We start from the raw sequence: 25,251 nt of genomic DNA on the forward strand, positions 1-25,251 counted from the left end.
TCAGAGTTTATTCTACATGATAAAATGTCTGAGTGAGTGCGCGCCCGAGACTGGTGATTCCATACTTTTTGCTAGGGGTTGTAATTGGAGGATGAGTATTTTCTCCACCAAAATACTCATTACTCAGCAAAATTTTCAATTTTTTAAAAGGTTTAATTTTTAATAAACTATTAACATGGCAATGATTCAGACTGAACGGTGAAGAAAATAAAAGTGGTTAAAGTATTCACTGCAGGTAATTTACTGCACTTGTGTAAATAACGAATCCGTTTGAAAATTTACTGAAAATTAAGCGATTTATAGCTATTTGAAAGTACAGTATATATAGTGATACCGACGCAAAATGGCCGACAAGTGATAATGGCCGTCCCGATTGGTTTAGAGGACGCATTACGCATCTAGCTCTATATAAATATCTGCTTTCTATGACCAAAACGGTGGGAAAAAACGTCATGTGACCATTCACGTGACTATAACCACGTGATTCAAAACTACAGTCACAGTTGACACGACCAATATAATGATCCTAACAGCTAATCTAATGCAACCATGCTTATTGTAACTTTTGCTCTTTTACTTTTCACACTGGAGTCCGGAGCTCGTTACACGGCAGACTGGGCGAGTCTCGACGCTCGGCCGCTCCCCTCTTGGTACGACGCGGCTAAGGTGGGCATCTTCATTCATTGGGGGGTGTTTTCCGTACCCGGTTTTGGCAGTGAGTGGTTCTGGTGGCACTGGCAAGGTCAGAATCCTCCGGACCCCAAATGTGTGGCTTTCATGAAAAACAACTACCCGCCTGGGTTCAGCTATCCGGAATTTGCCTCACAATTTCACGCTCAATTTTTTGACCCGGAGGAGTGGGCTGATATTTTCAACTCTTCTGGCGCAAAGTGAGTACAGTACTCAAATTGCCAATTTTTTCGGGCACAATAACTTCCGACAGATTAGAAGTTTTCCATCGACCCTATCTAAAATAATCTAAAACCAATATTGTTATGACCTGTTAGAGTACTTTTTGCATAATTTAGTGTTCTTAGAAAAGAGCTGCAATAATTTTGATAATGTATTTACCAATTGGGTGTGTTTCAGCATTTTTTAAGGCCTTTTTTTTTTTTTTTTTTTTTTTTTTTTAAATCAGGAAATTGAACAAAACCACAAAGTCCACAGTTGCCCCATTGTTTTCACATTGCTCTGTTTTTTATGATTACTCCAGGTATGTCATTTTGACAGCCAAACACCATGAAGGTTTCACCAACTGGGAATCCCCTAACTCCTGGAACTGGAATTCTGTCGATATTGGTCCTCACAGAGATCTAGTTGGTGACCTGGGCGAGGCAGTGCGGAAGCGGTGTGTTCTCAGCTGCTATGCTCTATAAATTTACTGTATATCATTCCTAATGTAGCAAAAGCATTTAAGTTTGTTGCCTTTCATGCCACTTGTCTTCAGTGCGTGATTATATTTTCATATCTAGGTCGCTGCATTTTGGACTATACAACTCACTTTACGAGTGGTTCCACCCTCTTTACCTGATGGACAAGTCGAATGGATTCAAATCACAGAACTTTGTGTTTCACAAACTATTACCAGAACTGTATAACATAGTTGTAAGGTCAGCAGTAGCTTGTACCTTCATTTTTCCATCCCTCACATGTGCCTTGAATGAATGCAGTGGTATAGCTTTATTGTAATTTTGAACACCCTCATTGCAGGTACAGACCTGAAGTAATCTGGTCTGATGGAGACTGGGAGGCACCTGACACATACTGGAACTCCACCCAGTTCCTTGCCTGGCTGTACAATGATAGCCCTGTTAAGGTTTCTGTCATTATAAAGCAAGAACTGTTTTTTTCCCCTCCTTCATTTTAGTAACAAATTTCATATATTTTTTAGGATACCGTGGTGACAAATGACAGATGGGGAGCTGGCTGTTCATGTAAACATGGAGGTTATTACAACTGTGAGGACAAGTATACTCCAGGCCAGCTGCCCACACATAAGTGGGAGAAATGCACATCTGTGGACATGCTGTCTTGGGGCTATCGTAGGAATATGAAGTTGAGTGACCTAATGGACCTGCCCGACATCATAGAGGTGAGTGAATTAAATCCCAAACTCTCTTTTTTTAAAATGTACATACTCTGACTTTAGTGCTGCAATTATTTATCAACTAACTCGAGTAAGTCGATTAGAAAAAAGTTTTGAATCAAATTTTTTCTGCTTCGATGATTTTTTTACTTGGAATGGCGCTGTAATGGTTTGTTTTGAAAGTGTTTACATTTAATTTGATTTGGGTGGATACACTGCCCTCTAGTTGCAATAGGGAGTAAAACATATCTCGTCTGACATGGCAAAATCCAGCTGTTCCCTGTTAAAACCAACAGAAAGGTAAGTTTTTGTCTGAGCTAATATATTTGTTTATTCGTTATTTAGTCTAAAAGTACAGTATATTTGGTACAGTTTTTATGTGCAAATACAGTATGTGTTTGAACGATTTTTTAAAGAGTTTATTAAAAAAAAAAGTTGGCACCATTATAGCATTTAAGCTTGTGGAATTTTGCTATGCAGGTTAGCAAATTGTTCTTATGTTGTACTTAGACCTTAATTAATTTTTTTATACCGTTTGAGGCTAAGATCAGGTATTTTAATTGAGTTTTAAATGCATTTGTTGCTATTGTGAAATGAATATAAAATTCTGCATCATTTGAAGAAACACTCAGAAATTTTGTTTTGTATTCGCAGTTAATGCTCGTTTGAAAGTGCAATCTTAGCAAGCCAAAATAAATATTATTGCAAGCATAAACACTAGTTTCTTTGTTTTACATCTCCAAAAATGTACTCTGCAACGCATAAATGTTCATATTCCGATTACTCAAAAATTCGAACTAATCAATAAATTAAACGATTACCTAAATAATCGAAAGCTTCAGACATATATGACTTCTTGACCTACTTTCTGCTTAGGATCTGGTCAAAACTGTAGCACTGGGAGGTAACTACCTCCTCAATGTGGGCCCCACTCCAGACGGAATGATCCCAGCAGTGTTTGAGGAGCGACTGCGGGGAGTTGGTGCTTGGCTTGAAGTGAACGGGGAGGCCATCTACTCCTCCAAACCTTGGAGAGTCCAATTTGAAAACACCTCTGTACCAATATGGTAGGTTCAGGATTCAGGGAAACAACCAACATATTGCCTCAAATGTTCAGCTCTGCTCTATTAGAGGTCATTAAACACTCTGTGCTGCATCCACTTAATCAAATAAACACTTCCTTTAAGGCATAACTAATACAATGCATGGCAATTTACCTAGCGTTGTGGTTCTGATGCATGTTTACAACAAAGTTTATTAGCTTTTCAGTCTGTGTATTATTAGTATTATTACACTCTTTCCACAAGAACTGTATACAGTTTGTTGGCTTGCTTAGGTTTTAAAAAGTGAGGTATAAATATTCTAAATTAATTTTGACAGGAGTCAGTCATATTGATAGAAAATAGTTAATTTAGTTGTGATACTTTTTGTTATGTTCTTTCTAGAATTTTCGCCTTAGCAGTAACTGGAGTATTAAAATGCTGTTGTTGTTTTTTGTTTTAGGTACACATCCAAAGGGGACAGTATTTTTGCCATAATGACAGGAAAACCCTCCAAACCCACTGTGCAACTTTTGGAGCCCAAAACTTCTGCAGTCACCACGGTAAAGAGAAACCTGTTATTTTATTTATTTTTTAAATTATTATTTTAAATATTATTGATTATTTAAAAAAAAAATAGATGGACTGCTACAATTGTAGGGCAAAAAAAAAAAAAGCATTGAAATTTTACTTGAATCTGACATGATGCTAACCAAACACAGAGAAAATGCGCCTTTATAAAACTCATACATCATTGACCCTAAAGGTAACGTTGTTGGGGGACCCTAATCCTTTATCGTGGTCTCCAATCAAGCCAAATGCTGGCCTTACTATTGTTTTACCTGAGCTGCCTTACACTGCTGGACAAGCCTGGACCCTCAAACTGGATGGCATACAGTGACATTCAAAATCTTAAGGTACAAAGTTCAAAACAAAGATCTGAAAATAACTTGTATGTTTGCTATGTATGAAATCTACCTACCACAGTAAAAGAAGAAATTGAGGACTCCCCGTAATTGCATAAGTTGTTGTTTTGCTGACAGAAAATACATGTTTTTAATGATTGAGCAAATGAAACATTTTCTTTTTTACTGTTTTTAAAAGTAATCAATAAAATATATTTTCCCATCAATTTCTCTGGGGTCTGGAAGTAACTACATTATGGTAGCTCTTAAACCATACTTGGAATGTAATATAAAGGGTTTTCCTTGAAGCTTTCAAGACAGTTAAATATGAAATAAATATTGAATTGCTGTTTCTTATTATCGGCCGTCTTATTTACATTTTATAAATAACTCAACATTCCTCAGTCTCTATAGGCATATTTAGTGTGACATATCGAGTGACAAGGCCAGCTTCCAAGTGTAAATCCCGAGAAACAAAGAGACTACGTTAAGAGGAAAATTATCTTGACCAACACCTTAGGTGCCTTGTTGTCGATGTTTTTTTCATAAACATATCTGATCTTGGTCTTCAAAAAAAAAAGAATGAGAACAAATGACAAAGTAGACACAGCAGCCTCATTTAACTGGCTAAAATAGCTTTATAGTAATCATATTAATAATAATAATATTAGCCTTTAGAAAATGTTTTGACAACGAAGACCGTGTTACATTCTGTGTTGAGGGGTAAACCACGTCACAGTGTGCCATCTCTCTGGGCTTTAAGACGTGCTCCTTGGACACATCCAGAGCCATAAAACTTTTACAAGAAATAATACAAATTGATATGTACACAATGAGAACTACAACACAACAAACTGAACCATTGACCATGATTCCAACCTATAATTCTTCAAGTTGCCGTGGTGTTTCTTATGCATGCATTTTCTTAACCCAGCTTCTCTGGAGTTAATGGACATTTACATCTCAATGGTATTGCTATATGCTTCAGTCATTTCTTTTCAAATGACAACAAAAATGTTTCTATGTACACTATGCTGTCTTGGCACTGTATTCAACAGAAGAGCAGGAGCTGAAAGACAGAAAAGCTCGGTGTGTCAGACCCTTCAGGTGTTTTGGGCGAAATGACAGATGAGCTGATGGAACAACAGTAAAGGACATTTGAGCTTTTGCTACATTTTCTAGTGGATTACAGAGTGTGAAGTCCATTTATCTATGAATTTCACAAGTTCCTCAACTGAATGGAAATTCAAAGGAGAACAAACAGCACACAACTCATTTTTGAATACGCCCTCTTTTGCAATCTCCCTGTGGACGTGTCCATCATTGATCCCAGAGAGAAATACGTCTTCCCAGAGTTCATGTCCCTTTGTTGTCCATTCTAGCAGCACTTTTAAGACAAGTCCTACCATATTAAGCTAGTTATTGTACACAAGACTCATCCCTTGCTATATATAATATGTTTATAACAATGACGGCGGTGGAAATAATTAACCCCCCTTTTTAATGGCAATAATCATTCTACAACTAATAATCATATTGCAATAACAATATATGTGATATTGAGTAGAGCAATGTTTGTTGGCAACATGTATTTACATTTTTGTAAACAAAAGAGTGGCAGGATTTTTTGTGTGTGTGTGTGTGTGTGTGGTAATTACACAGTAATAGCTCAGTTTGTGATCCGTTTTCTAACAGCATTACAGTATTGATACACACAGGTCAAATATAGTACACCTCAGTGCTAAAGGCACATTGGAGTTTCAGGTATACATCCCCTGGCTGATCTGACAATTATATAAAAGGTCCAAATGGGGGCATGACTGTACAAACATAACGTTTACACAGCCTATTTGTATAACACATGCAGTTTTGAGAACGATTCGATATAAATTAACAAGAGAATTACTGGCACCAGAAATTGTGTCATCGAGGACCTTTTTGTTATCCAAAAAGTAAACTTATGGTGTCACATGACCCCTGACAATCTTTAGAAGCCAGTGTTAATTGGGAACATAACATTTGGTAGGTACTCATGTCCAAAAATACATAGAGGAAGATGGTCTTTTTGGTTTGAACCAATGATTTGGGAGTGGATTTGACCATTATTATGGTATCCATCAAACTGTCAAACTTGCATTGTAATTGTTCAAATGATTTACAAGGCAAAATACCAATGAAACGGTACTGTATAGAGTGAACATATAAATACATAACAAATAAATAATTGAAAAATAAAAATGCAGCCCTCTGTTTGGAATAAATTATGAATACCATTAGAACAGCCTTTTAGAAATGTCTACCTAAAACTCAAATCTGCAGCTACAATCCCCTCTTTCACCAATAAATTATGCACTGTTTGAGTTCTTGCTGCATCCACCATAGTCTGAAATAATTATTTCAAAAAGCACTATATTTTGTGTGTCCTTGGTGTTTTTGGTGATGTGTTGTTGTATAGAGAATCCCCTGAGGACAGAGGCCTGGGTTAAAAAGGCTGAGGTACTCGAGGGTGGCTCTGAAATGGGGTTTTTGCACCCTTCAAAAGAGGTGACAGTTTTTTTGTGGCATACAGTCAGTCTGGTGAGTGCTCAGAACTCGTGATATTCATAGCGAGGGTCCTTGCAGTTGCACTGTGCGCAAAGAGAGGGATAGGCAACACTTTAAAAATTGCAACACTGTTGGTGGATGAGTGCCTTTGTTTGAGAAGTGTAGAAGTTGATACTGTGGATAAATACTTGTTGAATCCTCCCGATGAAAAGACAAGTCAAGGAGTTCTTCACAGTGGAGTAAGAGTAGAAAAAGCAGGTTTTTGTGCTTTGTTTGATGAGCCTCAACCACAGCTGTTGTCGTTTGACACTGATGCAAATGAATGGAGCACTTAGGGTCTCTCTTTTCCTTCAGCACTTTTTGTCCATTGCCATTATTATTGTCTTTTAAGAATCTCTACACAAAGATTTTAAAGCTACAAAATTAGCTCTCTTGTCAGATGGCTAATCTCTCTCAAAGCATGCAGTGCCAACTGAAAGTATTCCAGAAATATTTCAGTGAAAATTAACTAAAAGGGGCCTGAAACATTTTTGAACTTCTCACATTTGCTATTTTTCTATGTACATGTCTCATATACAGCACGTAGACACTGTAAACTTGAACAGTAACCTCCATACATAGCTGGTTAGGCACATGTTATTGGTTCTAGAGTGGAAATACAGGGAGAAAGCCAGTGAAAGATGGAGATATGCAATTCAAACATGTAAAAGCGCCAGAGGATTTGACTTGGCAACTACCAGTGTTTTTTCTCTCTGTTTTGTTTCATGTATTTATTTATTTTTTACCCTGTGAACCTGACCCAGCACTCACATAATCATCTTTTTACATGTACTGCGTCTGGATATGCCACACATCACACTAAACTATATAATTATAATAATACAGTGGTATTTCACATTTGATATAGGCTTTTTTTTGTACACTGTAACCATTTATCTATTTATCTAGAAATGTAGATTATATTATAAAATATACATCTCCCATTAAAATATTTGCCAGGTTTCATTCAAATATTAAGAGATGAGAAAATCATGCTAATGGCTGAATTTCATTGGTTTTCTTCACATCTCTTCATCAGCACAGAGCTGCTGCATTCACACAAGCATTATACAAAACATCCATACAAAATATTGAAATTAGAAATGTGTTCCTGCTTGCTCTTGTGTATGAACACAATTATTTAAATCATGCTACACTGCTGCACTTTGTCAAGTCAAAAACACTTCAGATCAGATACACAATACTTGTGATTACCATAGCGTCCTAGCAGTTTCTTTTTATCTTTCCAGTCTTAAGAAACAATTTCTTAAGCAGGGACCTCTCTTGTTTCAAATAAGATATGTCATTTTTGCTTTTAGCAGTGAATCAAAGGAATATTCGCTTTTTGATGGGAAGCGAATACATGGCTGTTTTATAAGGGCATCTAGTTAAATCCCTACTCCAAATTATTGTTAAATCCTAGTTTGACCACTTGGTGGTGCTATGATTTCACAGTGAAATAGAGCCCCTCAGCGAAGTCCTGAGAAACCACTTCAGCCAATCAAACTTGACTATTTTTATGGCCTATGATGCTCTCCTGCTCTCAAGGCTCTGACGCTACTCTGGAAAGGCTCAAATGGAATGGCTAGTGTGAGTCCTGTGCACACTATGGACAAAATAGCAACTGCACATTCAAATAAGCCATAGGGGTACAACAAGAGGGGGAAACCTCATAGATCTTTAGGATAACATAGGAATACATTTAATATTATGAGTCTCAGTATAATTTATATGAATAAACTCAAAGTATAATCTTTATTCTCGTGATATGACGGACCAGTCGGATCCCATTACAACTTATTTCTTACAATATTTTATTAAATATTTAACATAATTGTCCTATTTTTTTCAGTGTTGTCCTAAATCGCTTTTGCGTGATTATGATGGTTACCCCCTCCCCCCAAAACAAACAAACAAACATGTAACAAAGTGGTTTGTTTTTATGATCTGTTGCGAAGAAAACACGATGCCTATGGACTACAATAATCAAAAACTGTCAGCGTTTGTAAGACGTCCCTCTTCAGTTACTCTGGCAGTGTCGGTGAAGAGTATGGGTAAATTTTGCTGGGAATAGCAAATCAAACAGATATAATTGTGGCCCTCCTATGGGTGTCATTGTCATCTCCTGTCATGGAGGATTTGTGCCTGTTAAGCCCTTTATTTTCAGTGATTTTCACATGACCAGGCATGCTAATAACTAGTGTGAGAGCATCAGCAAATCACCGTTACAAAAAGTGAAGTGCTTCTTGTCAGCAAAACAATAAATACATAAATAAATAAATAAAATTTCTTAAATTCGAAAAAAGGCGATAATTTATGTCTGTGAGCTACACTATTTTTTAGGCCTCTGTCATTAGTATGTGCAGTTTTCAAGACACAGAAATGGTTGTTACTGCTTGAGAACTGATTTTAGAGAAATCATGAGCGTATCAATGGAAATGCTCTAGTTTAATGGGAAGCAGAGGAGTTAGTAATGACCTGCAAATAATCCAGAGCTGCAAAGGACTAGGTCGCTGGTCAGAGTGAAGTCACTAAGGGGGATTTCAGAGTCGAGTCTGGGCCTCGGGAATGTAAATTTCAATACTGTCTGCACTCTCCGTGGCTGAGTTCTGCCTGAAGGAGGCAGTTCGCTTGGTCTGCAGTAACCTCCTCCTAGCTTCTGTCCTCTGACGTTCCACTAGGTCCAGGGATTTCTCCCTGATTGGTAGAGTGTGTCCACCTACACGAGGCACTAACAGGCCCCCTGGCCCGCCTCCGCCGCCTCCATCCCCGACGCTATCGGCCCGTAGGCTGCCACTCACCCCGCCCGCTGGCTTCTTTGGTAAGGGAGGAGGAAGCTTCTTATCCTCCTACAGCCCGGCATGCACATTGAAGATGACAATGGGTGCGGATGCATGGTTTTGTGTAGTTTTGTGTTGTGTGGGATTTAAATGGAGAATTGGGGTAGTGCATGCATTGGCATTGGGTAAAAACAAAGAAACAATGAGGTAAGAACACGAATGGTCAGTGACATGATATGAAAGAAAAAGAGGGAAAGAGAGACAATGGTTAGTGAGAATGCAATAAAATGTAAACAAAAAGTTTGGGACTCTGTTCAGTTCTTATTGCTGTTTTGCGTTCTCACAACATGTGACTGTTTTGAGGACATCTGTGGTACTCTTCTGCACATTGCCATCTTGGCTCTGGGGATATGCTGGAGGCAAACCATGGTTGTTTGGCTCACCTTCTTTTCAGGGGGGACCTTCCAGCCAGAGTCTTTGAGGCGCTGGAGATCCTGAAACTTGACCCGGATGTCTTCTATGTTGAGCTGAAGTAGGTCCCACAAGCCTGCTAGGTCCTGAGAGGTGGGCTGTGGGTAACTAGAAGGGTCCTGCGGTACATGAGGAGAGAAGATAAAACGTATTCTATGATGATTAACTCATTCACTGCTAGTCCTTTCCAAGGCAGATTTTTCCATATGGACAACCATCTTACAGCCTTTTGACTGATCCAGAAGAAGAATGCATTATGAGAATAAGACTACAGATTGTTGATGTCATGATTTCACACACAGCCGCATCAACTCACCACACTTTGTTGGCAGAGACGAAAGAACTGCTGAACCTTCTGAGACATGAGAATCTGGGCACTGCCAACTGCACTACGAATCAACTCAAGAACTGAAAAGGATTCATTTGAAAAGGAAAAAAAAACAAAGCAAAGTTTGAAGACGAATTGTTTATTGCAATGATCTTAAATACCGTTCACCCCCTCCCAAACTCACTCTCCTCTGGGAGTTCATTCTCCTCTGCCTCCCTCTCCATGTTCTGGCACCAGCCCTCCATCCTTTCCACTTCAGTTTGCAAGAGGCGCAAGAAGAATTCTCCATCCCTCATACAAGGGGAGGCTCTACCCGAGTCGGGCAGGCTCCGGGGACCCTCCAAAGAAGGTGTCCCGGCCCATGCTCGCTCAGATGAAAGGGGTAGTGGTGAGTGGGAACGCGGTGGAAGGTGCGGATGCTGGTGGGATCTTGGGTCTCCTGGACAAGCCTCAGTGGTGTAGCCACTCTGGATAAAGTCCTGGAATGCAACAAAAAAATCCATCTAGTCATTGGAAGAAAGCACTGAGATATACCTATCCATTTTAGCTAGGACAATTCTGTCTGCCTGGGAAACACTGGCATGTATAAGTAGCTGCACACATACCTCTCGATAGGCCCACTGTCCCTGTGTATGCACAGTGCGGTGGCATTCCGTGAACTGGCCAGCTGACTCCGGTTCTGATGAGTGCCGTTGGAAGGAGCAGCCAAACTGGAGACTCTTGTCCTGCGTTGGCACGGCAACGCTGAGTCCTGGGAAGCCCTCAGGGTCCAGGTCAGCCTGCACGCTGGCCGTCACACTGTTTGAGCGCTTGAAACGGGCCCGTCTGTGACACGGGGAAGTCACAGCAGGCCCAAAGCCATCCGGTTACACAGTGCCATTGCACGAAAAGCCTCACTATTTTTTCTTTTGTCTTATGCCTTCTGGAAAATTTAAGCAATGAGCATCAAGCTGTCACTCCTGTCAAAACTAGTCACTCACAATTGATGAAGTCCTGTTAAATCATCTGGCATACAGCACGAGCACACGTCAATGGACATAGTCATGACCATTTACACCTCTCTCCTGTCCATGCTGTGCGACAGTGTGATGTGACACTATCATTCTCGATGACAACAGGACACGTGCACTGCTAGATCTCGAGTGTGGGAGGCTTTGTTTATGTTTGAATCTGAACATGGGCTTAGCGGCCACAGCTCATGCAAAACCACAGCAGAAAGAAGACACGCTAATGTTAAGAAAAAGCAGAAGGTCTTACAGATATCAAGCTGTGAGTTCTGATGAAATGCTAAATAGAATATTTTGGTGAAATCAATCAAAGGTGTTTTGCGCTGTTGGATATCCAGACAAAAATAAAGGCTTCTCTAAATTATGCATTATGTGATGAAGCTTGAATGAAGAAACTTATTCTGGGGATAATATAAATGAGTACGTTTTAAATTTCCTCTTCTGTTAAATGTCACGTGTACAGCATAAGCAATCAGTAAAGTGGTGAATAATTTGACTTTACCTTTTGTCATCTTCCACCTGTACTCCTATTGAATGGACCTCTGTCAGAGCTTTGCCCTCTGCATCTGAATCTGACAGAGTCTCTGAGCTGTCCACCTGGAATATAAGAGAATGAGCACAATTCATGGACTGACACCTTGAATTTTTAAATGGGTTTTATGTCACTGGTGGTGAAATTTATTCTGACTACATGAGATGCTTGTTTGTAATAGCATATATACTAACATGGTGCGATAATGACAGCTGCTTCACATAGGTTAATTAAGGCAGGACACCGGAGAAGACCCAGGTGTGACGTTATCACAAGTTAGCTAATAAAAAATGTGTTCGAGAAAAGGTCGGATCTGAGTCAGTCAAAAATGTGTGCTTGGTATGCATCATAAGTAAACTCCGATCTGGGGAATGACAAACACAGCTGCCAGGCCAGACGCCGATCTAATCACTCATCTCATTTCTCTCTTGGCAAGAAAGCAACAGAATGTTTCTCTAAATGTTGTCGGAGGTCAATGCATTTTGATAGTACTGTCATGCATGTCATGTTTCAAGTAATTAAATTGAGTTAGTAGGCAAGCCACTGATAAGTGACACATTTACTAATTGATCAATCTAGTGTTGAGCAAAGTGTATACGCGTGTATATGTCTCCATATACACATCCACAATAAATGCTGGTTTATTTCAAAACGCTTAGACAGGCATTGTTCCTTACCTGCACAGCTATGGACGGCCTCCATTTCCTCCCGCAACTATCATCCTGCCCTCCAGGTTTACTCAGAACAATGCTGTTCTGCGGCAAGGAGACTGACTTCCCAAGGCTTCCCCCAACCCGACCATCCCTGTCCCGCGCTGGCCTTGGTGGCCCCTCGAGCAGACTGTCAGCTGAGCTGCTGTGTTTTGCCCGCACGCCAACTCCTGGACCTCCTCCATAAGGCACCATCTCCCTCGATCCCCTGATCCCTCCGTCAAGGCTCTCTGCTGAGTTACTGTGCTGCCGGGAACGCCCCGGGCCTGTGGCAGTGTAGTAGCCAACTCTGGAAGAGCGTCCCGAAGGTACGTCGGAGCAGCCCAGGTCCACTGAGTTACTGTGCAGTTTGGGGCGCCCATGGCTGCTCTGGTAGTAGGTGTCCTGAGTGGACTCTGTGCTGCTCTGGGCTCTCACTGACAGCGAAGACTTGGACATGCGAGGTGGGAGTGGGGGAGGTGCACCTTTGCGATAAGGAAAGACTGAAGTGTCAGAAAGGTGGGAGAAAGGAAGAGAGAGGCATATTTGGGTTGAAAGAAAGGGTGTATCTTAGGAAGCAGGGATGGATACTTACAAAAGGGGCAGACTAGTAGGAGAGGGAAGGATGCAGAGTTTTATTGACAATAGGAAGAAAGTTAAAATAAAAGAGGGCAAAAATAAAACCATTAAGGAACGATTCGCAGAACTAATATATTCAGAATAAATTTGTTTTGGTAATATTTTCAATTGTATTCAGGATTTGACTCTTCCCATAAACTAGTTTCCCCTCTTTAGAAAATAAACCAATTTACTTGTATTAAAATGATGCCCTCTGTCCGCTTTTTGGGTTTCTCCTTTACCTTAACAGCTTTGTTGAACAGATGCACTCAGATATCATCAGCATGCATGGTTGTTCGTAAAAGTGGGTGAGCAAGATGACTCTCGACATTACACAGAGACTTTAATTCATCCTGTCAGATTTTCTTCTCTTAGCTTGGGATATTTGGGCTTTGTAATCAAGAGTGCATGAACAAATGAAAAGAACTATACACAAAGGCAAATTCCTGATTCCGTGTAATCTTAATCAAAAGCAGCCTTCCACATTTTATATAATCCCTTCTTGGGCCTGGTCTACCTCCATTTGCAAGTTCATAATGTTTTTGAGCAACATTCACAAATGTATTTTCAGCCCTTTGTCTAATAAGACAAATAATGAAACACACAAATACAAACTGAAAAACTCGCAACCTCTCAATCAACAGCCAACCTGTGGTAGAATCAGTGCGAGAGTCAGACCTATGCCAACACAGTCCTCCTGTAGAGGAAAATTGCACACACTCACCAGCTCCTGCCTTGATGCTTCCCTGGGGGCCAGACATGGAGAATACAGAGAGACAGTCGTCATCCTGGGAACATCCGGCTTGGATGGCGCGGACATAGCTATGGCTACGCGTGCGGAACACTCCTGGGAGATCCAGAGCATCGACCGCTTGGGATTCTACCTCCCCAAACATGGTCTCGCACACAGCCTCAAACTGTCGGTCTAGCGTGTCTCCTAACTGTAGCAGAGATCTGATTAAGTCAATGTTTCAATAGAAGTCCCCAAATTCTCCCACATATTGGTGGTTACCTGTGAACTGGTCAGCGAGCGAGTGTAACTACGTGAGCGGGTGTGGGATTTGGGTGTTGTTCGGCTGTTCGGATATGAGTCTGTACACTGCTTACATGAATACCTGAAGTTAAACACAATGATTTAGTATGTTTGAATGAAGATGCCATTAGGTGCCTGTGTATTAAAACAGGGTTGCACCAAACAGTTTATGAGTTCAAGATTTCTTATTAAAAAGAGCTGGATCATATTACAAAACTGTTTATTACTCATTTTTCTCTAAAACACTTTTTTCTTAGGACGGGTACAGTTAAATGCTGTCCACCCCATCCTATTTCAGAATGTTACTGTAGTACTCTTTTACTGAAACACTCTGCGTTCATGTATGCAATCTTTGGATTTGTAGACTGTAACTGACAGAATCGTTATCTCACTATCAGTATAATTTACACCCTACTCTCACAAAAATGACAGATTAAATGTCAGAAAAATCCCATAATGGAGTTCAGCACCGATAGAAAAGTGACACCATATGACTAGCCGCTAAAGCAGACTAAACAGATTGCAGCGTCAGTATTATGCTCAACATTGTGTATGTAGAGTTTGACCTTTGATCCATGCTGATTGATCGTCTGAAGGCATCCCTCTGAGCAATCAGGGTGGACTTAGGCGAGGCTTTTGGGCTACTGTCTGAATCGGCGCTGTCATCATCGCCCATGGCCTTGATGTAACTGCCACTGCGCATGCGACGGCAGGGAATCTCACCTCCACTGTCTGTGACACCACTGCCACTGTATCCACCCCCCCAGTCTTCTGAAGGAACCTGAGACGGTCACATTCACGTGAACATCAACAACACAACTAGGCACTGACAATGAGACATAGTTGTGAGTAGAGTACAATCTTGTTGACACGTAGCAAGGCAGTGTAAGAATCTATTTGTGGGTTAAACACAGGTTAAATGGAAAACTGACAATATTGCTTCTTTTTTATCGCTGTAAAAATGCCCCCCCCCCCACCCGCCTAACAAGATTACTGAGAGTAGACATGCTGTTCAAACAAACACATCACACATAGCAGAAGTAGCTCAAGAGTACGTGCATATCGCATGCCATTATGGTCTCACTAGAATTTAGTAAGAAATCTGAAAGGTTTATAGCCTTCCCATGTTTGGACCAGGGCACATTTCCAGAGAACAAAAAGATTGAGTTTAGAGTAGGACTGTATCAGTGGGTTTCTGTGTAACGGTACATGTAATAGTATTGAACCGTTTCGGTACGTGGTGCTCGGTTCGGAACGGACGCGTACCGGACGAGTTTCTAACGTAATATAACCCTTACTTTTCGAGGCTGTGAGTCGATCGGGTTGCAGTTTCTTTGTGTAGATTATATTTACTCTGTCTTCTGTACTATAATAATACGGTGGATCCGGTCCATTTTCTAACTAATATGAAATCGAAAACCCACTTTTTGAGTCCATCAGATCTTTTGAGTGATAGCTTGGGGCACAGTTGACTTGTCTTTGTTTTACTGCCGTCTTCTCTGCTATAATAATAACCAGCATGGCCCCGTGTTCAATACAAAACCCTCCTACTACAACAAAACAAGTAGGAACTAATGTTCACATAGGAACTAAAGTTATACAACATAAAATATACAGTATAAATGAATACTACATCACATGTGTAAAATATAAACACATAATAAAATAAATAATAGCCCATTTAAATAAAATAAATTGAAATGAGCTAAAACACCTGTAATTAAATAATAAGAATAATGCAGACATCCTGCTTACACAATTAAATTTATTAATTTCTGTGTGGCGCTTTAACTTGAGAAAATCCACCAATAAAGCTTTTGAAAACTGTTCATAAGAAAAAAAAAATGTTCCATTGAGGCATTCAATTTGTAAAATACATGTTAGAATCTTTGTCATTGGGATTGCTTTTCTCTTTAGCACAGGAATTCTTTTTTCTTCTTTCTTTCAGAAAGAAAGCTGACCAGTACGCGGGGTCTGAGAGGCAAATTGTTGAATTATCTTTAAATACCTGCTACTTTTTGAGCAGAATTCTAGCTCTGTATAGGCTAATGTTCCTATTGTTGAAAGCACAAAAGTGTATAATAAACAACTAGCACATTTATATTTTGCATGTTGTTTTCATACTGTACCGAAAATGAACCAAACCGTGAGCTCAAAACCAAGGTACATACCGAACCGAGATTTTTGTGTACCGTTACACCCCTAGTTTCTGTACTTTCTAGTTCATACATATCAACATTTGTTTCTTTGTTTTTGCATTTTGTTGGCATGTGTGTCACAGTTCATTGTGTATCAACAATTTTTAAGCAAAGACGGAAATGCTAATGAGGAGTCATTACTATTTTAAGTCTTTACTCTCAATAAATGAATCACTGATATGAATGACTGGATTCAGTTTTCACTCAATAAATAACAGCCTGTGTCGGCTTGCGCTTTCATAACCAAGCCTTGTTGCGTGAATGAAGTAGCCTGCTCTGATGAAAGGTGAAATGTCTTCAAACAAACAGAGCCACTGCAATCACTATAATGCTATGACAGAGAAATTGCATTGCTGAATGAGAATATTCACAGGCACAAGTGTATGATTAGAATGGTGACCACTTCAGGGGGTAGCGTGAATTTTAGCCAAACTAAAAAAATCAAGGGTTCAGGAACAGGATTATTGAAATGGAACAAGCATGAATAGTATTACGTGTTACTTGCAGTTCTTTAATAGTGCAAGGTTAATCAATTAACTATGTTAGAATTAGGGCTGTCAAACAATTAAGATTTTGAATCGAGTTAATCACAGCTTAAAAATTAATCGTAATTAATCGCAATTCAAACCATCTATAAAATATGCCATATTTTACTGTAAATTATTGTTGGAATGGAAAGATAAGACAGACGGATGTATACATTCAACATACTGTACATAAGTGCTGTATTGTTTATTATAACAATAAATCAACAAGATGGCATTAACATTAATAACATTCTGTTAAAGCGATCCATGGATAGAAAGAATCCATTGTAGTTCTTAAAAGATAAATGTTAGTACAAGTGATGGAAATTTTATATTAAAACCCCTCTAAATGTTTTTGTTTTAATAAAATTTGTAAAATGTTCAAACGAAAAATAAACTAGTAGCTCGCCATTGTTGACGTCAATAATTACACAATGCTCATGGTGCTGAAACCCATTAAATCAGTCGCACCCAAGCGCCAGCAGAGGGCGACAAAACACCAAAAAACACAAGTAACAAGTGGATATGACACTGTGCTGTCATTTTAATCTGTTTGAGTGGGGCATGTGCGTTAATTGCGTCAAATATTTTAACGTGATTAATTACCGCCCTTTAACGCAATAATTTTGACAGCCCTAGTTAGAATGCTAATTAAATAATAGAAATGTAAGGTATTTGTAAGTTTCTAAATACGGTTGAATGTGTACATTGCATTAACAACAAAGAGGGTAAAACATTTTCCGAAATGAATCAAATTCTGGGTCTGGCATTCGTCCACTGTACTATTTTCAAAGCAGTTATTGAAACAAAGTCAATTAATCTTTGAGATCATGCCCTTATACAATAATTGTGGCATTTATATTAAATCCTGCTAAATTCTAGTGAGAGTAGGCTGCAAAAGCAAAAGAAAAAAAGCGAGAGGTGATGTCACAAAGAGAGACTGCGACACAGCGACTTACAGAAAGAGACAAACTTTGACAGCTGGAGAAACACTTGACGCGCGAGAAAGAGGGGGGGAGAAAAAGGAAGCATCAGTCGCAAGCTGACAGCAACAAAGAAAGGCAGGTAGCCAAGCAGAGCGGACGACAGACTCAAACGTAGAGAGACAGACAGGATGGGTGGCACATGCCAGGGCAGACGCATGTGGTGATGAAAGAGGAGAAAGTGAGAGACAAAGAGAAGAAAGGATGAAAAAAACAGGTGGAGGAAACAGATGGGCAAAGCAATGAGAATCTGATGAGAAAACAAACATCAGAATCAAGAATGGGGACAATAACGAGGCATGGAAAACGGATAAAAAGCAATGAAGCAAACAATTACAATAACTGGCACCGATTGTGACACTTAAGCAAAACAAACTCTGTGTGCCACAACATATATATACATACATCCTCACTCTGAGGCATAGGCATATACCTGAGCGCCAATTTTAAGGTCATCAGTTAAATTATCTTTGAGGCCTAATATATCAGCCCCTCCAGTCTTACACTATCGCTCCCATTCTATCATCTTGCGCTTCCTTCCTGATGACCCATGGCAACCATCACTTTATCGCTTCCCCTCAGTTTGGATTCCTATCTTGGTACCTACGTAATTCCCACCATCATTGTACCTGACACGTTTTATCTGTCTGTGTGTCAGTTTTTCATCATAATGTTATTTTTGTCATTTCACATAGCCAGAACAAGATAAGATGAGAGGGGGTTATATGCAATAGGAGTCACTTAGGCTAGGTTCATACGGCAGGTCTTAATGGACGAATCCAATTTTTTCCTGTTTTCCGACTCGAGTGAGGCATTAACTTGACGGTCTGAACAGGACCATTTCAAATCCGATCTGGGGCACTTTGGTATGTGGTTTTTAATTCCGATCTGGGCCATATTTTTCCAGAATGACGCGGCGGTCTGAACTGTCAAGTCTCCCAAATCGGAACGCATGCAGCAATAACGTCATCAAAGAGCGAGAGAGACAGAGCGCTCCAGTAGCGGTACAGCTCTACGTAGGTTAGCGCCTAGCTTGCCTTGAACAAAACTTTTTGGAAGGGGTCGGGCTTGACAACAATCAAAAGAAAAATAGAAAATGGGTTGAGGATAAGGCTGAGAATGCTCGGTGTTCTCTCTGCTCTATATCAGCAATATTTCAAGATTGCTTACATGGCCGAGAGACAAAGCAAACTATCCGTGTGTGTGTTTGTGTGTGTAATGCACAGACAGTCCATGCATGCTATCTATCCGTATAAACTTTGAATATAAGCCTAAACGGGGATTATTTATGTCTGTTATTTGCGTCCTCATTTTGGAAATCAAAATATGATCTCCCTGGAATGACTGATGACAGCCAGGGTGTGTAGTCATTTGTTTTGATGCTTCTGCGCATGCGGGTCTTCTTGCTCAGCGCGTGTCGGACTGCGAATTAGTGCATATGCGTAATACTTGAACGGGCTAAATGGACAAAGGCAGTCTGATTGGGCACGCCAAAAAAAGATATGACAAAAAATCGGATTTGTGCATTAAGACCTGCGGTATGAACCTAGCCTTTGTTTTGGTGGTGCATCATTTAAAGATGGTAATTGGAAAGAATTTCTCAAACGGCAAAAGAAAATGATCAATATCTGCAGATAAACATGGAGATGTTTTTTTTCTCCAGGTGTTATGCGAGGAAATACTGTGTTTTGCTTAAATAATAGTCCTTCTAAAAAAATTAGCATATTGTGATTAAGTTCATTTTTTTCTGTAATGTACTGATAAACATTAGACTTTCATTTATTTTAGATTCATTACACACAACTGAAGTAGTTCAAGCCCTTTATTGTTTTATTATTGATGATTTTGGTAATAAAGTCAAGAAAAACCAAAAATCCTCATCTAAAAAAATTTGCATATTTCGTCCGACCAATACAAGTGTTTTTTTAATATTAAAAAAAAAACAAAAAAAAAAGTCAACCTTCAATTAATTATATCAGCTATGCACTCAATACTTGGTCGGGAATCCTTTTGCAGAAATGACTGCTTCAGTGCGGCGTGGCATGGAGGCAATCAGCCTGTGGCACTGCTGAGGTGTTATGGAGGCCCAGGATGCTTTGATAGCGGCCTTAAGCTCATCCACAGTATTGGGTCTGGTGTCTCTCAACTTCCTCTTCACAATATCCTCAGATTCTCTATGGGGTTCAGGTCAGGAGAGTTGGCAGGCCAGTTGAGCACAGTAATGCCATGGTCACTAAACCATTTACCAGTGGTTTTGGCACTGTGAGCAAGTGCCAGGTCTTGCTGAAAAATGAAATATTCATTAAGCTTTTCAGCAGATGGAAGCATGAAGTGCTCCAAAATCTCCTGATAGCTAGCTGCATTGACCCTGCCCTTGATAAGGCACAGTAGACCTACACCAGCAGCTGACATGGCACCCAGACCATCACTGACTGTGGGTACTTGACACTGGACTTCAGGCATTTTGGCATTTCCTTCTCCCCAGTCTTCCTCCAAACTTTGGCACATTGATTTCCGAATGACGTGCAAAATTTGCTTTCATCTGAAAAAAGTACATTGAACCACTGGGCAACAGTCCAGTGCCGCTTCTCTGTTGCCCAGGTCAGGCGCTTCTGCCGCTGTTTCAGGTTCAAAAGTGGCTTGACCTGGGGAATGCGGCACCTGTAGCCCATTTCCAGCACACGCCTGTGCATGGTGCCTCTGGATGTTTCTACTCCAGACTCAGTCCACTGTTTCTGCAGGTCCACCAAGGTCTGGAATCGGCCCTTCTCCACAATCTTTCTCAGGGTGCGGTCACTTCTTCTGGTTGTGCAGCGTTTCCTGCCACACTTTTTCCTTCCCACAGATTTCCCACTGAGGTGCCTTGATACAGCACTCTGGGAACAGCCTATTCGCTCAGAAACTTCTTTCTGTGTCTTAGCTTCTTGCTTGAGGGTGTCAGTGATGGCCTTCTGGACAGCAGTCAGGTCGGCAGTCTTGCCCATGATTGCGGTTTTGAGTAATGAACCAGGCTGGAAGTTTTTAAAAGCCTCAGGAATCTTTCGCAGGGTTTTTGAGTTAATTCGTTGATTCAGATGATTAGGTTAGTGGCTTTTTTAGAATACCATTTTATGATATGCTAATTTTTGGAGATAGGGATTTTTGGTTTTCTTGACTTTTTTGCCAAAATCATCAATATTAAATCAATAAAAGGCTTGAACTACTTCAGTTGTGTGTAATGAAACTAAAATATATGAAAGTCTAATGTTTATCAGTACATTATAGAAAATAATGAACTTTCAGTACATTATAGAAAATAATGAACTTTATCACAAAATGCAAAATTTTTTGAGAAGTACAAGTACAGTATGTGTTATGTCGTGGGAATGTAGTTGTGAGTGAGTCATCATTGCACTGTATGGCCATCATTCTCAAAGATCTATTATGCCCATCGATCATGTCAATATCACTGTAAAGATGTGACATTCACAACTTTTATGCTACTTTAGCTTTGAACATATTAGCATTTCTGATAATAGCTGGGGAAAACAGAACAAAACAAAACAATCATTGGTGTAGGAATTAATTCTGAGGGGGGCATGTTTTGACATCAGTGTTGGTGATGCTGAATAGAAAGTATTTTCATAGCATTTGCATGAACACAGTTGAGATTAACTGTCAAATTAAGGTTAAGAATTAAAAAATAGCAAATAAAAAATGGTGTGGATGGAGTATCTGGTTAACAATAAAGACTTTTCTTTTAATTCTCAGTACTCCGTTTTCGTCCCACATTCCAAAAACGTGTATGGCAGTAACAACTCTAAACCACTCACATATGTGAATATACATTGAAATAGTTGTTTGTGTGTGTCCTGCAATTAAGTGGTAACCAATCCAAAGAAGGTATTTTGCTTACTTTCTGGATAGGCCGCGAGTTCACTTGTGACTCCTAACAGAATACAAAATGGATGGATCTACTTAAACACACAAAAAACCTATATAATGCTTTAATGTTGCTATTATAAAACTTCAAATTGGAGCATCTCCTGTAGGAAGATGCTCTGAGGCCATGCGTCAGTGTGTCAGACTTCACAGGCTTGTCTAAACGCACACTCTCGCTTTGTATCAGCAGCCCCCAGCTGTGGCTAAAGGATGAAAGTTGGCAAAACACCAGGGACTACTCTGGCTACCTGCTGTTTTGCAGGAACACAGCCAGAAAACTGTGAGTATAAATGTGCATATGTGTGTGTCTATGTGTGCCTTCCTGTCAATCAGAATTTATGTGCACGCAAGGCTTGAAAGACTTCTCCAAGTGCAGTATAAAAGTATTTTACCACATTTATATTCACACCTATGCACATATTTTCAGTCTTGATTAACCAATCATGCATGTTTTTTGCATGTGGGGAAAAGGATGTCGGAAGCATGACGTCACTAACTGGACCTCAGGCCCAGCAGGAAATTGTCTAACAACAAGAAAGTAGTACGCAGGCACTCAGTAGAGAGCCAGTTGACATCCCACACACAGCAGGTGTCTATCTTCCACGCATGCGCCGCCTATAGGGCCTGCTGCGTTGAGCGTATGTGTCGAGTGGGTGACTACGACCATGCTGAGATATGACGGCATCTTATTATTTTCCAACCAGTCATTCCACTTTCTTCCTGTTCTTTTCTTATTTTAGTTGCGTTGGCAACAATACTTTGAAATTTTTGCTGGTTTTGTGGAGCAAATCAACATTGAAGTCTACTGCTTTCATACTTTTTTGTTGGTGCTGCTTTTTAATGACAAATTGCCCTTTGGAGTCAATACACTCGTAACAACAGATGTGCGTATGAGTATGCTTTAACAGAATGCTGAGAGAGAACAAAAACACTGTTCTTACAAAAGAAAACATTGCACTAGCATTACTACTAATCTTCCGAATTATTGATAAGTAACCTGCACAATCATGCAGGTTTGCACTCACCTGTAGATAGTGGAGGGTCCTCTCCTTCAGTTTGTTGTCAAGGGGCACCAGAGCTTTATCATAGCCTCCCCCTATCCCCCTCGAGGGGTACACCTCCCTGGCTTGACTGACGGTCATCGCAGACCATGTGCTCCTCTTCAGGGAGTGACCAGGGTGACCAGTGTGACTGTGGTGTCCGCTTCCTTCGCTGCCAGCCAGTGCAATGGTGGTACAGGCCATGCACTCTGCAGGCCCAGGCCCACTGACTCGTTCCTTTGGTCTCTTCATGGTGAGCTCCTGAATCGCCGCATCCAGACTTTCATGCCCAATGGGGTATCCTCTCCTTCCACCACTCACCAGGAAGCTGCTGTCGCTGTCCAAGTTGTCATCAGAGCTCCACCAGCCTGCCGTTCTGCTGCGGTGTCGTCTACCAGACTCGTGTCGAGAGTCCCCGCTCTTACTACGCTCTCGAGACTTGTTCCTCCGAGCAGAGCGGGACTGGTGGCCAGAGTGGTGGCCCACGCCGTCCTCCCCGCCGCTTCTATGACCCCCTCCTCTCTCGCCCCTGTAATCCATGCCTCCTCTTGTCCCATTGTACTCTCGTTTGGAAGGGGCCTCCAAAGAATGGGACTTGGCAAAGAGACGTTGGACGGAGTTGACCAGGTGTCGTATACGTGAAGGGCTCTCGCTGCGCTGCTCGGCACCCCCGCTAGTGGTGCGCTGATACTGCAATGTGTGGAAGCCATCAGGATGGAAGGGCACCTGCTTTTCAAACTGATCCATCAGGTTTGGAGGGATGCGGTGCATCTTGCCTCCATGACCCGATGACAAGCATTCCTCACATGAGTCAAACGACTGCAGAGGTGGATGCTGGCTGGGGTGTGAACGGGGAAAGGTGCCTCCACCTGAGTGGCTGTGAGAATGTGAGTGGGAGTGGTGTCTCTCAAGTGCCAAAGACTCAGCTGGACCTCCTGGAGTGTAGAAGTGACCATCGTTATGACTGTGGTAGAAGTCTCTGCCTGGGCCATCACAGTCCTCAGGGGGACAATGACAGGGGCCTCCTCCACCACCACCAGAGGAATGCTGTGACAAGCTACGGCTGACATGGTACCCTTTCATATGCACCGGGGCGTGGTGGGCCGTCCGGGCAGAAAGGGGGCGCTGTGGGCGTGACAGGGCTGCACAACTTTCACCTGCAGATACACAAGAAAAATAGTCATGGATGAAACACAGGAGGGAAAACACATTGCTAAGAGATTTCAAATGGGGGCGTGACAAAATCCACTAAGGAGCAATTTCTTTTAACTAATGGTGGTGGGTGTAAATTAATTCGCTAATTATGTTTATTTTACAGTTAATTCTTGAATGATTAAGCAGTGGTGTTTACAACAGTCACATTTCACTCTTGTTTCTTTCGTTGAGTGGGAAATTATCTCAGACATTTTGAAATAATCTATAAAAAGACCAAACCATACAAATGGCCTCCTTCTCATTTATCTCTATTGTTGCTGGGTTAATAAATCAAATGTATTAGTCTTTCTCTTTGCGCTCTGATCTCAATTCGTCTGTGGAGCACCTCCCTCTTAGCATATTCTCTTTCTGTTCTTTATTGTTATATTCATCAGACCTACACTCTGAGGTTGTCTGCCTCATTCCTCCATTCATGCCTGCAGGGATTCTTTATACATTTACATGAACATGATTTACAGCAGAGGAAAACAGCACGTTTTTTGATCAACTGCATCCTGCAAAGGTGATTGTGTTTTTTTCTCATTTTCCCCTCCAATCAATCATAGCCTTATTTCACTATTTAGGTCCCTACAATTACAGTAACTAGGATATCAATGGAAAAACATAATAATTATAATACCATTCCGAAAGTAAAATCATTAAACTCAAAATGGACGTAGATACAAGATGGCTCAACTTTTTCCACAGTAGTGGATGCTGTTAGCAGAGGTTAACAGAAAATAAATAAAATAAATTATTCAATATGGGAAAATGTCTTACTTTTATAAGTGAACCGGTATGACAGAATGGTTTGTAATTTGTGGTCATGTCCAGAGATCCACTGCAGTTGTCACCATATGCTCAGATGGTGATTAAATTCCAAATGGAATTCAATAGACTTTATTGACTGTAGTTAATATAATCATCTCTCTATTTACCTCTACTTTCTCTAACTACTGCACACATGCATCTCCTGTCATTTTACAAATTAGATTAGTGTTATATTGGCTCAGCAGCACAGAAGCTGGTGAGCATGTGTGTTCTTATGTCCGTGCACATGTTAGAGTTAATCATGCAATATAGAATGTGGCCCGCTTTGAAAACTGACCTGTGTCCATTTAGTTTAAACATTCCAGCAAAATGCTTTTTTGAAATATAATTTACTGTAGATTAAGGGCGTAACGGTACATGTATCTGTATTGAACCGTTTCGGTACGTGGTGCTTGGTTCGGAACGGCGGCGTACCGAATGAGTTTCTGACGTAATGTAACCTTTACTTTTCGAGGCTGTGAGTCGATCGGGTTACAGTTTCTTTC

General features: G+C 40.6%; 2 protein-coding genes across 7 annotated transcripts in view; one reads left to right on the plus strand and one right to left on the minus strand.

Moving 5' to 3' along the window:
- Positions 1 to 422: 422 nt before the first annotated feature.
- Positions 423 to 25,251, plus strand: part of LOC130910844 (tissue alpha-L-fucosidase-like) — a 45,758-nt gene continuing 20,929 nt past the window's right edge. The window contains exons 1-8 of one of the 2 annotated variants that reach the window (XM_057828436.1): positions 423 to 890; positions 1,214 to 1,348; positions 1,473 to 1,610; positions 1,711 to 1,816; positions 1,892 to 2,092; positions 2,963 to 3,153; positions 3,590 to 3,689; positions 3,893 to 4,043. In XM_057828436.1, the coding sequence (XP_057684419.1) occupies positions 550 to 890; positions 1,214 to 1,348; positions 1,473 to 1,610; positions 1,711 to 1,816; positions 1,892 to 2,092; positions 2,963 to 3,153; positions 3,590 to 3,689; positions 3,893 to 4,027 (1,347 nt within the window). In that variant the 5' untranslated portion in view covers positions 423 to 549 and the 3' untranslated portion in view covers positions 4,028 to 4,043. Of the gene's footprint in view, positions 891 to 1,213; positions 1,349 to 1,472; positions 1,611 to 1,710; positions 1,817 to 1,891; positions 2,093 to 2,962; positions 3,154 to 3,589; positions 3,690 to 3,892; positions 4,259 to 25,251 lie in introns of those variants that run through there. The other variant, XM_057828435.1, reaches the window with a different exon arrangement.
- The window catches only part of dlgap3 (discs, large (Drosophila) homolog-associated protein 3), a 181,582-nt gene continuing 160,980 nt past the window's right edge, over positions 4,650 to 25,251 (minus strand). For 3 of the 5 annotated variants that reach the window (XM_057828430.1, XM_057828431.1, XM_057828432.1), the window contains 11 exons: positions 22,727 to 23,898; positions 14,639 to 14,853; positions 14,052 to 14,154; positions 13,764 to 13,980; positions 12,410 to 12,924; positions 11,703 to 11,797; positions 10,799 to 11,018; positions 10,378 to 10,672; positions 10,182 to 10,273; positions 9,838 to 9,984; positions 4,650 to 9,463 (listed from right to left, as the gene is read on the minus strand). In XM_057828430.1, the coding sequence (XP_057684413.1) occupies positions 9,158 to 9,463; positions 9,838 to 9,984; positions 10,182 to 10,273; positions 10,378 to 10,672; positions 10,799 to 11,018; positions 11,703 to 11,797; positions 12,410 to 12,924; positions 13,764 to 13,980; positions 14,052 to 14,154; positions 14,639 to 14,853; positions 22,727 to 23,824 (3,303 nt within the window). In that variant the 5' untranslated portion in view covers positions 23,825 to 23,898 and the 3' untranslated portion in view covers positions 4,650 to 9,157. Of the gene's footprint in view, positions 9,464 to 9,837; positions 9,985 to 10,181; positions 10,274 to 10,377; positions 10,673 to 10,798; positions 11,019 to 11,702; positions 11,798 to 12,409; positions 12,925 to 13,016; positions 13,029 to 13,763; positions 13,981 to 14,051; positions 14,155 to 14,638; positions 14,854 to 22,726; positions 23,899 to 25,251 lie in introns of all 5 variants that reach the window. The other 2 variants (XM_057828433.1, XM_057828434.1) reach the window with 2 other exon arrangements.

Source organism: Corythoichthys intestinalis, chromosome 22 (genome assembly GCF_030265065.1).
Source record: "Corythoichthys intestinalis isolate RoL2023-P3 chromosome 22, ASM3026506v1, whole genome shotgun sequence".
In the NCBI taxonomy this organism is placed as follows: Eukaryota; Metazoa; Chordata; class Actinopteri; order Syngnathiformes; family Syngnathidae; genus Corythoichthys; species Corythoichthys intestinalis.